We start from the raw sequence: 14,469 nt of genomic DNA on the forward strand, positions 1-14,469 counted from the left end.
TAAATTTTTACGAAATATATAAAATAGTCACAATGAAGAGTTTTATTTGTTTTATGTTATGTTTTATTTGGGGTATTATTTGTATATTGGATGTACACTGGACTTACACTGTTCTGGTGGCAGGCACTTATCACTGAATACACAGAGATTTCTTTCCTCCTTACCTAAGGAGGAATGAAAAATTCAGAAGTAACAAATTTAGAATAGTGAAAAATGCAGCTTTTAAAAATAATCATGGGAGAAAACAACAAGCATGTTTGCTCATGTCCTTTTTCTCAGTCAGCTAATCTTGCAGAATGTCAGCTTGTATAGAAATAGATTTTTACATATGAACTTGTTACATCACTTCCTAAAAAAAGAGTATTTAGCTTGTACTTAAATAGCACATTCAGAGACTGTTTATGCAGTATTTCTTCTGCAAATTTATGATCCTTGTTAGGTAGCTAAGCCCTGTGTGAAGTTTTAAAACTGCAATGTATTTATTTGCTGCTTACCGTGTGAAAGATAAAATACTTACAAAAGAATCAGTTTGAAATCTTGATTTTTTTTTTAATATCTTAATTTTTTTTTAAATGAAATTGTTTTCTACCATCTTTACTGGTGATAGGGCATGGTTCTAAAAAAAAATATATGCTAAAAGCATGTGATATATAGAGAAAAAACCTTCTGGAGAATCCATCAAATTAGTCATAGCAAAACTGAACTCAAAATTTAAACCCCATATTTTATCCAAATGTAGTTTGTTTATTTTGCTGCACTCTAACAAAGCTGAGAAACTGTCCAATTTAAGACTGGTGAAATATCTTGTGTCTTTCAATGGTATTTCAATACACACTATTAATTTGTCCAAGTCAACTCAGATATAGTCCCCCCGTGTGATTTTAGGAAGAGCAGAGACAACAATGGTGTGCCATTTTTCAGCTGAAATGTGAAATCAATGTCCTGACCATTTGGGGTCATTAGAAATCCCATGGCACTTTTCTGCAAGAGTAGAGGCATTGACTCCCAAGTCTTGGTGAAGTTCCAACTAAGTAATTATATTCCTCCTGATACAACCTTCCTTTTAAAGCTAATTTAATGTTCCTCTTCAGCTGTTCTCTCCTGCTTATAAGTGGAAAATCCTTCATTTCCCTTCGTAAACTTTCCTTTAGTTCTGCTTTATACTGACAATTAGTAGCCATCTTCTCCCTTGCCACATCACTGACGCATGTCTATGCAGTAGCAGTGAGTGTGTGTGCAAGCACGGACCCATACAATTTAAAAAGCCGTTTATTGATGATCTGGTTAAAAGCCATTGAAATTAATGGGATGTATCCCTTTGAGTTGGTGGTCACAGGAGCCATCAACTCCGTAGCTGAGAGATGTTGCTCAAACAGTATGTTTTGGACCCCTCTCTACCCTGATTTTCTGGTGTTGCTGAGCGTAGTGTGGAGAGTTGGTGGTACGGTGTCTGCTCCCTGTCTGCGTGTAGGCAGAGCCGGGAAAGAGTGGTCAAAAGCATCAGGTGCGTTGTTTGTCCTGGCAAGCCAGATTTGCCCATGGGGCAAAACAAAGAACAACTTCATGGTTATGCAACATTTGGAAATATTTCAAGGTAGAACTTCCTAGTTATCAACATTATTGCAATTTGTTACACACACCTTATCAGCACACTTGGCATATCCAGTTATGGCCGCAGTGGATATTCCTGGAAAAATACATAACTTTTCAAGTGATCCTCTCAAATACCTCATTTCTCTTCAACTTGTACTTATTTCTGTTCACAAATACATCCCTTCCGGTATCATCAATGCTTGTGCCAGGTGTAGGACTCTGTTTAGTAAAGGGTTGAACGTTTCACCCAAGCCAGAAATATCAGCTTAACCTTTGGGGGTTTTTTGTGCTTCATGGAAAATGAGCATAAGTGATAGAACTAACCGCTGTTACATGTCCCGGGGAACCAAAGGGGTCATGGTCACTTGTCCTGGAGAAGTCAGGACCTTCTAACCCACCTGGTTGAAACAACAACTGCCAGCTCTGATGCCTACAACCATGACCTCAGGCTGTGGACACTTCTCTTCACAAGTTGGGAGACTCCCGTATTCTGCATCTGGGGGATTTCTGCTTGCATTTGTGCTGCTTTCTTAATAGCGCACCATACAGATCCCTTCTTCAGCTTCGCCCTTATCCTTATGTCCTTATCCTCATGTGCCTCGTGCGCTGTAGGCAGGCTTTATCCTCTCCCCAAAGTGTGAGATGGAAAAAGGAAGAACGGTGACACGATTGCAGGAATGTGTTGCTGCCTTTCGTTTTGCATCTTCCTCAGCACCCCGACAGATTGCTTAGTTTGAATCCATATGCTTTCCTTTTCACAGCAAAAGTTGTTCTTGATGGAGACCTAAGGCTTTCCAAATCACTAAGGGTCATGATCCTGCAGAAGAAAAAATTGTTTCTAAGCATAGTCTTGACTCGCATGGTTTGAACTCAGTACTTGCTAAGTTTCCTGGCATGCATTTAGCAGAATATACACAAGATTACCTCAGTTGCCCTTTAAACCCTTGCCCTGTCTCTTGTGCCTCAGTTTACATGTCTGCAGAAGCACAACGTAGAGTATTAAACCGGACAAAAACGTGGCACAGTTAAACCTCAGAGCTGTGTTGTGCCAAACCCTGCACACAGGTGGGTAACAACAGCTGCCAGTCAGCCTCTGAGAAAAGAGCACCATATGATTTCTCAGTGAACAAAACATTTAATACAAACACAACACTTCCCAAATATTCTGAAGAGTTTTCCTGAACAACTTTCTTCAAACAAAACTAATAGGCAGTAAAGTCAGTTTGCTGATCTTTATGCAGATCTTCCCACTTCCACTTCACTATAAGGTTTTGACTAAAATATTTATACTTTTCTGCTTTGGTACACATCCTACTCCAATCCTACGGGAAGGATTTCTCAGCCTGTAGAGAGAAATGACAAGATGTGTGTGTGGTGGTTGGTTTGCCCACGCTGGGTTTTGAGAACAGCTACGTAGTCCTCTCTGGAGGGTGCAGAGCCTCTTCAGTAGGTCAAAGCTCCTCACAGCTCTAGTGAACAATTTGTAAATCTGCAATTTGATTTTTTTGGAAGACCACGTGTGATGGGGTAGCATTTTGGAGAGCAGACCTCCCACCCAGCACCCTCCTGGCTTCAACAGCACCTTCATCTTCCATATGTACGGACCACGCTGCCCCAGATCCATCCTGCACAGCTGAACACAAAATGCTAGGAAATTGTAAATGACCTTCCTGGAAATGCTGTGACTGCACTTCATAATGTCACCTTCCACCTAACAACTTTTCCAGGGTCCTTAGCCTTATCCTCTTCTGTCCTTAGTGGTGCTGTGCATTAGCGTATCCCATTTGCATTGGCACCGATTTCAGTGGAATTCGGGGCAGCCCTGACGAAACATTTAGGTTTCCATCTTCAATCTTTTTCAAGGTCATCCTTTCATATCATAGGCAGGACATGAAAATATGTGGGTTTATATTCATTTTCCCTTTGAGTATTATCCTTCTCTTGTTTTTATCCAAGAATAAAAAAATCTGTAGATACAGTAAATTATGAGTTATATTTATTGTATGTGTCATTTGGGAAGACTAGGGATCTGAAAATTGGTTGTATAAGTCTAGCTTCAATATCTTGAAATACTGCAGAATGAGTATCCATTATCTTTAAATAAACTTTAAGGGTTTTCTTGATGAGTAATTTGCTCCATAAGATTTTCTTTTTTAAACTCCCATGAAATATATTTATAGAGCAGTGTTTCAACTCCTGATATTTATAGGACACTTACAGTGGACATTAACCATCTTCGGTTGTATAAGTCTAGCTTCAATATCTTGAAATACTGCAGAATGAGTATCCATTATCTTTAAATAAACTTTAAGGGTTTTCTTGATGAGTAATTTGCTCCATAAGATTTTCTTTTTTAAACTCCCATGAAATATATTTATAGAGCAGTGTTTCAACTCCTGATATTTATAGGACACTTACAGTGGACATTAACCATCTTCAGCAGTCCGTGTACCATTTATTTCCAGTGACAATGCAGGGATAATTGTGTTTGTTTTCTAGGAAAATAATATTTTTAGTTTAATAACCTAAAGGAGGGTTTTTTTTTTTTTATGGTTTAAATGTTTACTGAGTTGATGAGAAACAATGAAATCTTTGGACAGTTGGGAAGTAATCAGACTTCTCCTCTTTTCCTTGTGAGTTGAAAAGTTTTATTTGAGTTTGATCTGTATTTCAAAAATCATTACCTTACATATTTTTGTTTAAAATTGGAATTTGATCTGACCAAATATGAAACTGACAACACAATTAATTGCATTAAAAATGTATATGATAAAGGCCTGCAGTGTCTTTGTTTAACATTCTGATCACATTCAGATTTTTTACCACTGTATCGACTATTTAATGATTGTTTTCATAAGGCCAGCATCTCTTGTAGAGAGGGTTATTTAACAAAAATGAAAATCTTTAGAAATTTAGATGCACCAATCACTCACTGCTCTGCTCAGAAGCTGACAACGTGTTTCCAGCTTAACATCCTCTTTTAAACATAGCTGCTTCTGCTGCTTGAGGCTTCCTGCAATACCCACCTGTGATTTGCCTGGTTGTCTCTTTAAGCTGGATGAGCAACTGCTGGTTTATAAAATGTGCTGCCATACCCTAAAGCAAGAAGGTTTGTGATATTCTGTTATTAGAGTGATAATAGGTAGCTAAAGGCTAGGGAGTCCCTTTAGAAGAAGAAACAAACGCCCAGCCTGACCTTTTAGTCCAGGCTCTTTCCCCAAAAAAGCATTTCAATGAAAGGAGATGATGCCTGTGATTAGTGGTGGAAGGGGAAAATTTCCTGACTGTTGGAACCATTTAGCGATGCAGTTCTTTGATGAGTTACAGAAAATATCATATTAATTCTTTGAACTGTATAAGTTATGAGTAGGGCCTGGAAAACAAGGCGGTATGATACCAATGTGCAAGAGTTTAATGAAAATAAAATATCTCAAATGTACAGCTGTATCAAATTCCCCCATAGAAACCAAGTCTGTATTGCTCCACTCTGATTTCATTCTCTTATCTCTTTCCATTCTCTTCCTCTTGCTCCTGGCTCTCACCTTGGATGTCATTTATACCATGGACTTTGTTCATCACAGGCGCTTGTTAAATACATACCTGTCTGCCTTTGCTGGGGTGGGAACTGGCTCTTCTGAGAGCACTTGTGTATCTGTTGGTCTGTTGCTGAATGGTGTGTGCAAGAAAAGGACGTGAGCCATCTTTTTATTTTTTGCTGCTTCTTTCCAACCACTGAACACGGTTCTGCTCTGTGCCTTTTGAAGCAAAACACTGGGAGGTTTAAGGCAACCTTCTGTGACCGGCAAACTGCACAGCTTGAACATAGAGACTCAACGAAAATGCAAAGCTGTGCATGTTTAGAGGGACCATTTTATCTTCTCTGACACCGTAATGGAGTCTCCAGTTGCCAGTGTAACCATTAAGGAAAAAGCCTGGGTGTCACTCCGGGGCGTTCAATAAAAAAATAATAATAATTGAAAAACCAAGACCCTTGTAGCTGCTCGTAGTTCATATAGTGCCAAAAAGCATGGGGGATCTAGAACTAAAGAAGAGCTCTGAAATATTGTGCTTTTACTATAACAACTCTGAAGCTGTCCCATCAAAAAAAGCGGCTTCAGAACATGGTAAAGCTCTACGAGAGCCTTCAAAAATATCTGTCTTTTTTCTTCTTTTTTTCCTTTGGATTCCTAAAGAAATTAGGCTTGTGGGTTCAATCTGTGTTTATAAGGTTTATACCCTTGCAAGAAAAATGTGTAGGCTTGGTTCCATACTTATGATCACTAGATCCATGGTTTTGGGAATTGTTAAGGCAAGGAAGATTTTGAGACCTGTCTTTACTGCCACCACTCCCCCCCAAAAAAAAGATTAGATTTTTTCTCCCCCCCTGTATGTAAAAGTGGATGGAAGGATTTTCTGTTGCTCAGCTATAAAGAAGCAGAAGAGAGTATTATGTTGAGAATTGTCCCATACCACAAGTTCAAAGCCACAGATGTGAAATTTTGCAATTTGGATCTCAGCTGAAGCAACTGGGTTATGAACCAACCAGCTATCTTTCACGCAGCAAACTTAAACACAGGACAGAGCACAGCATGAAACGAGATGGACTTCTGGTCAAGTGGAGGAGAATGAACCCCTTTATGCCTCCTTGCTGGTTTCTTTAAGATCCTATACATGGGAGAGAAAGGAGAAATGGAGCTATCCAGCTGTTTTCCCGATGTTTGGATAAGGTCTAAGCAAATGTGCTGGGGAGGGGAGCAAGGTCATACAGTGGTGGTAGATCTGGGTTGTATTTTAAGGATTGTGTACATAGGCAATGATAATGTATTTAATTGTGCTTTAATGTGACATACTGGTTACATTAGCCCACTTTCACTATCTCACACTCAGTTTCCTTCAAACAAATTGCAAACCCACGAAACAGATCCAAGCAAGTAAATTGGATCAAAAATCACATATTTGGAAAATAACTGTTGCCTAAAACCCAATATAAGAAGATTTAACATTAACATGGTATTTTTTTCAGTGCATGACATGGTTATAAATCTGTCCAATGTCTTGCTTTTGCTGCAGTACTGAAAAAAGGGAACTTTTTCCACTGGAAAATTGGCCCAGTGCTACTTTTTGGCTATGTAGGATCATACAGTGCTGGCATTTAAAATAGTGATAATTTTATGCCTAAAAAATGAGTAATTGAACAATTGAGAATTTTATTCTGATGAAATCCTTAGATCACACTCCATCATCTGTTTTTCATGTTCCTGTGTATATGATCATGCGGACGTCGCATCCGCAAATGAAGTATTTGCGTATAAAGCTGTGTACGTGTGTCTGCACTCCTGAAAAATACAAGCAGTATAAAAGCATCTTTAAAATTTTATAGCTTCTTTAAACACAAGCTAATTTCTCCTCACTTTGTGTCTTTCAGAGAAACTGCCACAGAGTTATCTGGAACATTACCAAGGTAAGCGAGTTGCTCTATATTGCATCTGTGTACCAATGTCTGGAAGGTGCTGAAAGAAGCACGACCTTTTGAGCCAGAACATGATCCTTTCCCTAAGGAAAACTGCTGGGATATTGAGAACTGGAGGTGCAGAGAGGAGAACACACACTGCATGCCATAGACAGACAAATGACTGTGAAATACTGGCGCAACCAAAACTGCACAGCTTAAAGCGACACGTTCAGGGTGCTTTGAGGCTTAGCACAGTTGTGTGCCTGATGAGAAAAATCCCAGATGTGGCTTTCTTCCAGCTGTGCAATTATACCCACTGCAGGTGGTTTGGCTTTTGCTTTAAATTTCACCCGAGTGATGAGGGGAGGGAAACTTGGAGGTAGGAGGAAAAAACATTCTGATCTTAAGGCATTTTCATCTGGAAAGCAGGAAAGCGGCTTAGACCAAATTGTTCTACTCTGAGAAAGCTTTTCATAAAATAATAGAACTAGACAAGACTCCCAGGCCGCGATAGAGGTTTTTGAAGAGAGACCTGCCTACGTATTGTCAGAGGATGCAATAAACTGCTGTAATCATGCAGATAGAGAAAAGGGTGGAGAGAAGGGAAACAAAAATATCTGATATGGTAATCTGCCACTTAGCAGAGATGCCTGGTGAGCAAAAATTGGTGCTCCCTGTCTTCTTGCATCTTCTGCCACCAGTTTTGCTCTTTGAGGTGCATGGGGTTTTTAATGACATCATGGTTTGGGGCGTTTTGTTATCCTCCAATTAATACCAATGTTGTAGTTCACACAATATATAATGTTAAAAGGATATTTCAACAAGAAAATCCGTTTTCTTTAAGCATGGTAATACACACAAGTTATTCCTGCTTCTAAGGCAGAGAAAAAATGTCTACTTTTCTTTATGGTGCGTGTGGTGTATATCAGTTGGCTTGACCGTGTTGTTAAGCTGTAAAAATGTAGATTTTCACTGTATATGATGGGTTTTCCCCCTTTGTAATCTATCACCTTGTTTTGTAGGTACAAACTTGTGTAACTTGTATCAGTTGTTCATTTATTAGATACCTTTCTTCTTATGACTTACCATCACTTGATATCCTCAGTTGTGCAACCAAATATGCTGGTGAAATTTTGCCAAGCGTTTGAAGTACTGACCAGTGATCAGGCCTACCTGACACTTAAAAGATTTTATTCATCTTCATTGCAAAAGAATTACAATTCTTCATACACACACAAAAAAAATAGAGAGTCAACAGAGTAGCTGTCTCCTTGATTAGGAATGTCAATAACACCGCTTAGCTGTATCTTTTACTGGTTTTAGTGCTAAAATATTTCCAATTTGACTGCATGCCCCTAATTGGTTAGGTATTATATGACTAATATACTGGAAACATGAAGTCCTTGTACTGCAGAAATAAATTCCATTTTAAATTAAAGTTAAAATGAGAGATATAGCTGCTTGAATAAACATCCAGTTTCATACTTGCCATTAATGATTGCTTAAATGTGTTTTTTGAATTATTACCACAAGGCTTTAATTTCAACTGTGGCACGATGTTGCAAGTAAAAATCAGATTATACAAGCAATGTGCACAAGGCATTGTAATTGTGTTATAAATATTAAAACCAATGATCTTGTCTTGATTTAAAACAAATGTTTACAGCCGTGCGCAGGTTGGCTAGTCCTCCAGCCTTCTCGGGGATTCACCTGTTCCCGCATTTCTCTAAACAAGCAGTTCCTTGGGGTTTTTAATCTTGTGTTGTGATGTGTTAATCTAATATTTTTTGTTCTTCTTTCAAACTTCACGTGAACCATTTTGTTATTATTAATTCATAATGGTGAAACAGTCTAATTTCCCCACCAACACCACATCTTCTTCCACCTTCACCCCACAACTACTTTATAGGATACAAAATTTTAGGTGTTGTACCCTGAAATGATGAAACTAATAACCATTTTCCCATAGTTACTGTGCTTGTTGTATTTTGTCCGATGGGGCGCAAAAAGCCCTCCGTAATCCTAGAAATCTAACAACTCTCATTTGTGCAGGTAAACACGATGCCTTTCCTCGGGGCAATAATGACTCATGGGTATATTTGTGGCCAGAGTTGATCAAATCCCTTTCAAGCATTTGTAAATGTGGTGAAAGGGTTTTGTTGCAAGCCATGTAAGTGTGAGCAGATATGTCTGTACTTGGAATATTTTTTTCTGACTTTCAGGAAGATTTAGGCACCAGTGGCATTAATTTTTTGTTGTCATTTAAAAAAAAAAAAAAATTCCCAAAAACCCCTTCTGAATTTTACACAGCTGAGTTGCAGAAGAGAAGTTAGGGATTTGTTCCCAGAAAGCCCTGTAAATAGTCAGAATATTTTGATATTCAAAATATTTGAATATTTTCTCTTCTCCTGTAGTAACCAAGAGAGGTTACTTATGTGCATTTTTAAAAAAGAAAATGTAACAAAGTGTCTTGGTAAATGGTGACTTTTTAATATAGACATTTTCCATTAAATACTGCTGATTGATCTCTAATGATTATTTTTAAGAGGAAGAAGAAATTACCTTACGTCTTGCCACTGAAGAATATGCATCATTGATAGGCAAAAGTAGAAAAATCTGAGTTGGTGGACATCATTTAGAAGGAAAGCTAATAGATTGACTTTGCCTGTAGAAAGATATAAAAATATTCAGCACGATTATATTGTGTCAGTTCTAATTTACCACTTATTTCTGATGATTTGGGGAAGCTCAGGCTAGAGAAGGAATTGAAAATTTAAACTTAAAATATGATAAAGAAGCTTTACAATTTTTATATTAAATGACATTATTATATCTATGAATGTATATTGTTTTTTTCGAAGAAGGGCTTTCTGTGTGCAACAGCACATCAAAGAACAAATCTTCACAAGGAAAACTTTATAGTAATATTAAGTTGTTCATTGCATGACCTATTTAGAGTACTCAGATACTTCTTGTTGTAGACTACATAATTAAATTTTAAATGGAACATGATAAAGAAATTATACTGGTGATCTCTAGAGATTTGAATACCCTATTTGGATCTTTAGAAGAGTGTAGCGAAGGCATACTTTAAAATTTAATAAAGGTCTGGCCTATTTTTTTTTTCCCTTTTAGATGTTCTATAGCTGCTATGGCAGTCCTATTTCAAACTGTATTTGCTCTCAACATTACATAGATGGTACCTGCGATAACAGACCAAACTAAAAGTATTAGAAGAAATATAGCTAAACTTGAGAAATCCACCATTTAAGCGTGATACAGAACAATTAATGAATAAAGATAAGCTCCTAAAATCTTGTGGTACCTCAGCTTGTAACCACCCTTTCGTACACCAGCATCTGAGCTCAGCAGTGGAGGGGAGCAGCAAATTAGCGAGGTGGAGTGCTTGAGCACAGTGCAAAGCCCTGTGGGCACGAGGGAGATGATGTTTGGAGCTTAAACGAGAAAATACTCAGCTTCAATATCAAAGGAATGATTTCAGTCTCTAGCCACTTCTGTTTGTTTCTGTGAAAGTTACTTTATATTTAAAGAAGAACAAATATTTTAAATATAGACTAACCACATGGATTATTTATTTGCTTAGTACTAGGTTAGTAAAATCTGGGCTACTTTTCCATTTTTATGTAGTGGCTCAATTTTACATTTCACTCGGGGGAGGGAGTAAAGTTTAAACGGTCACTTCCTCCTCTAAGTTGTTCTTATTTACTGTTAAAAAAAAAAATTCAAGAGAATAATTTGCATAGATATTTTTCATAGAAAAAAATGTAGAAAGATCCCTGCAGCCCCTGCTTAAATCTTGAGCATAACTCAGGAAAACTTGTGTTTTGAGGTAAAGGCCATCTTAAAACTGTCATTTAGAAATTTTTTTAGAAGGGTGGGAGGAAATCTGCAATAAAATATAATGGCATAGGTACATTGATGTGAAAACAATCAAGTATGTTCAAAATGGAAATGTAAATCTTTAGCTTGTCTTAGAATTGCAATAATTTGCAAACTTTATCTATTTTAAACCAGTGGTCTGGAGTAGGGTACAAATTTTAAGCCCTCTCGAGTTAGGGTTTTATTCTCCACCTTTCCATAAATTTCTTTAAAAATATCTAAGTTCCATTTAGTGTAGAGACTTACGTTCTTGCGTGTCTACAGCATTTTGAAAATAGAATTTAAGTACTGAAGTCACTTTGGTACTTTTGAAAAATGTTAACCTGCAACTTCACCATTATTTAAATCTAATGCAACTAAGCTTTTATCTAAAGGGGAAAGAAGAATTGACAACCCACCATATGACAAGCAAAATGAAATCTCTTGATCACTAACTGTCAGCAGCCTTTCTAATACCATTGTGTTAGGGAATGATATGTCTTCCAAAGAGCTAAGTATGCAAGGTTTTGAATCACTTCTGTCTTGACAGCCTAACCCAAGTAACTACTTGTAAGTGCTTGGATGAATTATAGAATTTATGTGGCTCTGTAGAGTGAGTTAATAAAATATCTATGAGCATTTTAATTACTATAAAATGAAAAGGATTTTTTCCTGACAATAATAGGGGCATGGACTAAAGACCTACCTGATTTTTCAATCACTGTCTTCACTGGTTTTGCATGGATGGTGGGAGCTGGGGTTAGCTTCTGGGTTTGCTCTTCTGGTCCCCTTCAGGTCAACTGCCAGCAATTTCTCTCACTTTGAGAACAGCAGGTTATGCCTTTTGCCCCTGATGTTTCATAGACTGTGGATGTCCTCTCATGTCACTGGTGCTGCTTTGCCAGTCATGTCAGGCTTGAACACCCATCCACCTACACCATATGTGTGTGTCCGCCAATCTATGACAGAATTTTCCTTACCTTGATATAATATTTACTAAAGTTTTATTCTCCCTTAAATAAAGCAGGGACTTGGCATTGTCCATTTGTGACTCTCTTTTCTACTGGAGAAGTTCTTCTTTCCACCTCCAAATACCTTCTCAAAACTCACTTTTGTTTAGAGGCATATAAATAATCGGTCAAGAAAATGTTGTTCATCCCGGGTGGCAGGCAGTGGTAGCTGATAACATTAAATTTCTTGAATGTCAAACTATATGCAGCTAACCAGAGTTAGTCTTTGGAAATGATATCATCTTGTATCTTTTCTGAAACTGCATCATTAAAAAGAAAAGAAAAGAAAAAATTCCAGCCCTCGATATTTAAATGTTCTCAAGTCAACTGTCTTAAAGAGCAGGTTTTCCATAATTTGGATGCCTGCCATTTTCTGAAGAAAATCATTATTTTAAATTGAGACTTGAATTTAACTAATCACTCCCTTAAAAAAAATAATTCTTATTTTTGACCTTTCTCTATGCCTCAGATGCTTATTTCTAAATATTATTTTCATTCACCTAACCTTTGAGCTGTTTTTCTGTACTGCAAGCAGGACTGGCTGGTGCCCATTGTATGTGCTGTATAGGAATGCCCTGGTGTTGTTTGGTCTTTCTGAGGTGCTGTAATATAAATTGCAGTAATTATTTGGGATAGTAACTGCTTTGATGTTATTGTAAGTGAATCTGGGTTTTTTGAGGAAATAATACACGAGTTGTCTCTTCACTATCCTGATTTTTATTTTTTCTAGGTAAAGCTTCAATATCATTAAAATGTGACATGGAGTTATTCCTTCTAGTAGCTGTCGGCATTTTTTTTGTTGTTTTACATCCATTTCGAAATACGTTTTTTACAGCTAATGTTAATCTTAAAACACACTTATGTGCAATCTAATCCCTTTCTGAAGAGATATTTTTAAAATCTTAAGAGGAGCCTAAGGAGCACAGAGGTGATTATCCATATGTGCTTACGGATGACTTGCATTCAAAAATTACTAAGATACCAATGGCAGGATTCACGTTGCCTAAATTTAGCTGTCTCAAAAGTCCTCGGTCTAAAGAACCAGGGGAGAAATTAAGAGAAGTAGGTGCCTTATCTCAGGACAGGGTGAATAACCTTGGGGAATTGTTTTTCTTTCTCCATTGCCTGAAAGTGGAGCCTGGGGGAATAGCATAGACTAGATGTTTCACCTGATGATAACTTTAATTTAAGGTGAGTCCTAGCAGCCTGAGTTTTATAAGTGTTAAAGTGCCAAGTGACGTAAGCTGATGCCTACTGGAGTTTTGAGGACATTGTCATGCTTAACCTCAAAAAAACTTTCAATATTTGGTACTTAAGTCCTAAATATAGACCCTGGGAAGGAGGGGAGAAAGTTGGACAAAAATGATTGTTGGACTTGATACAGCTCTGACCCAGAAGGTAGTAACTCTTCTCACAATGCAGGGTCCTCAGAAATCACAGCTCGCAGTCTTGAAACGGCTCCTAATTTTAAGATTCAAAGGCTACATATAATGAGTGTAAGTTATTTCACTCAGTGACCTGGGTTTTGAACCCACAATCATTTTTCACCAGCAGTTGTTAGCATCTCTCACAAACACGAATGAATTTGACAGCAGACCTTTATCTTTCTAGGGCTTTTATTGTTATTCCTTATTGTAAAACTCTAAAACTAGAGGCATATTCCCTTCTTTTTTTTTTGTTACTCACCTTTACTAGACTTCCAAGCGTCTTTTTAACTTGTCTTACAAAGCATTGCCATCCATACATGCCCAATGAGGATAACGTGCAGCAGAAATGAAAGGACTCAGATCACTTCATTTGCATTCCTGAAGGTGAATTCCAAGATCATGGTTATTTTTATTTATATAGTGTCTAAAGAGTGCTAAATACTTTATGGAACAAATAAAAGACCTCTTGTAAAAAGCACGCATTCCTATAATCTAATTTTAGTCTCATATCAGGCAGTATGAATGCTAAGCAGCAGGGCTTGAAGAAAAATGGAAGGTTTATGAGGGCTACACTAATAAGATTGAGCAGTTATTTAGGTTCATTATCTGTTCCATTTAATAGCGCTGCAACATCTTACTGGTTTAAGTTAAATTTACATTGGTCTGGGGAGAACATTTGACTGACACAGGAATGGTATTTCTTGGGTTTGTTCAAAAAATGAGCCTTTGAACAGCAGTTTGAATGAAGGTAGAGAAAGGGACCATTACAGGTGGATTTTGAGAGGCCATTCCAATATAACAAACAGCAAAGGAAACCACCTTAAAATACAAAGCCTTTTTTCCCCTTCTCCCTTTATTTCCCAGCTCAGTTGAAATACTTGTGCTTCAAGTTAGTCATTTGTGTGTCTCCTTTGCTTAAGTGTTGTTTTAGCACTTAAGATCATAGAATCATAGAATAGTTTGGGTTGGAAGGGACCTCTAAAGGCCATCTAGTCCAACCCCCCTGCTGTGGGCAGGAACATCTTCAACTAGATCAGGTTGCTCAGAGCCCCGTCCAACCTGGAATGTTTCCAGGGATGGGGCATCCACCACCTCTCTGGGCAACCTG

At 37.7% G+C, this 14,469-nt stretch overlaps 1 protein-coding gene across 1 annotated transcript in view; it reads left to right on the forward strand.

The window, feature by feature from the left end:
• The window catches only part of CELF2 (CUGBP, Elav-like family member 2), a 384,808-nt gene that overhangs the window by 63,097 nt on the left and 307,242 nt on the right, over positions 1-14,469 (forward strand). Inside the window, exon 2 of the mRNA XM_009285480.2 lies at positions 7,019-7,054. Within this exon, the coding sequence (XP_009283755.1) occupies positions 7,019-7,054 (36 nt within the window). The remainder of the gene's footprint in view (positions 1-7,018; positions 7,055-14,469) is intronic.

The sequence above is a fragment of the Aptenodytes forsteri genome, unplaced genomic scaffold, assembly GCF_000699145.1.
Source record: "Aptenodytes forsteri isolate BGI_AS27 unplaced genomic scaffold, ASM69914v1 Scaffold87, whole genome shotgun sequence".
NCBI classification, from domain to species: Eukaryota; Metazoa; Chordata; class Aves; order Sphenisciformes; family Spheniscidae; genus Aptenodytes; species Aptenodytes forsteri.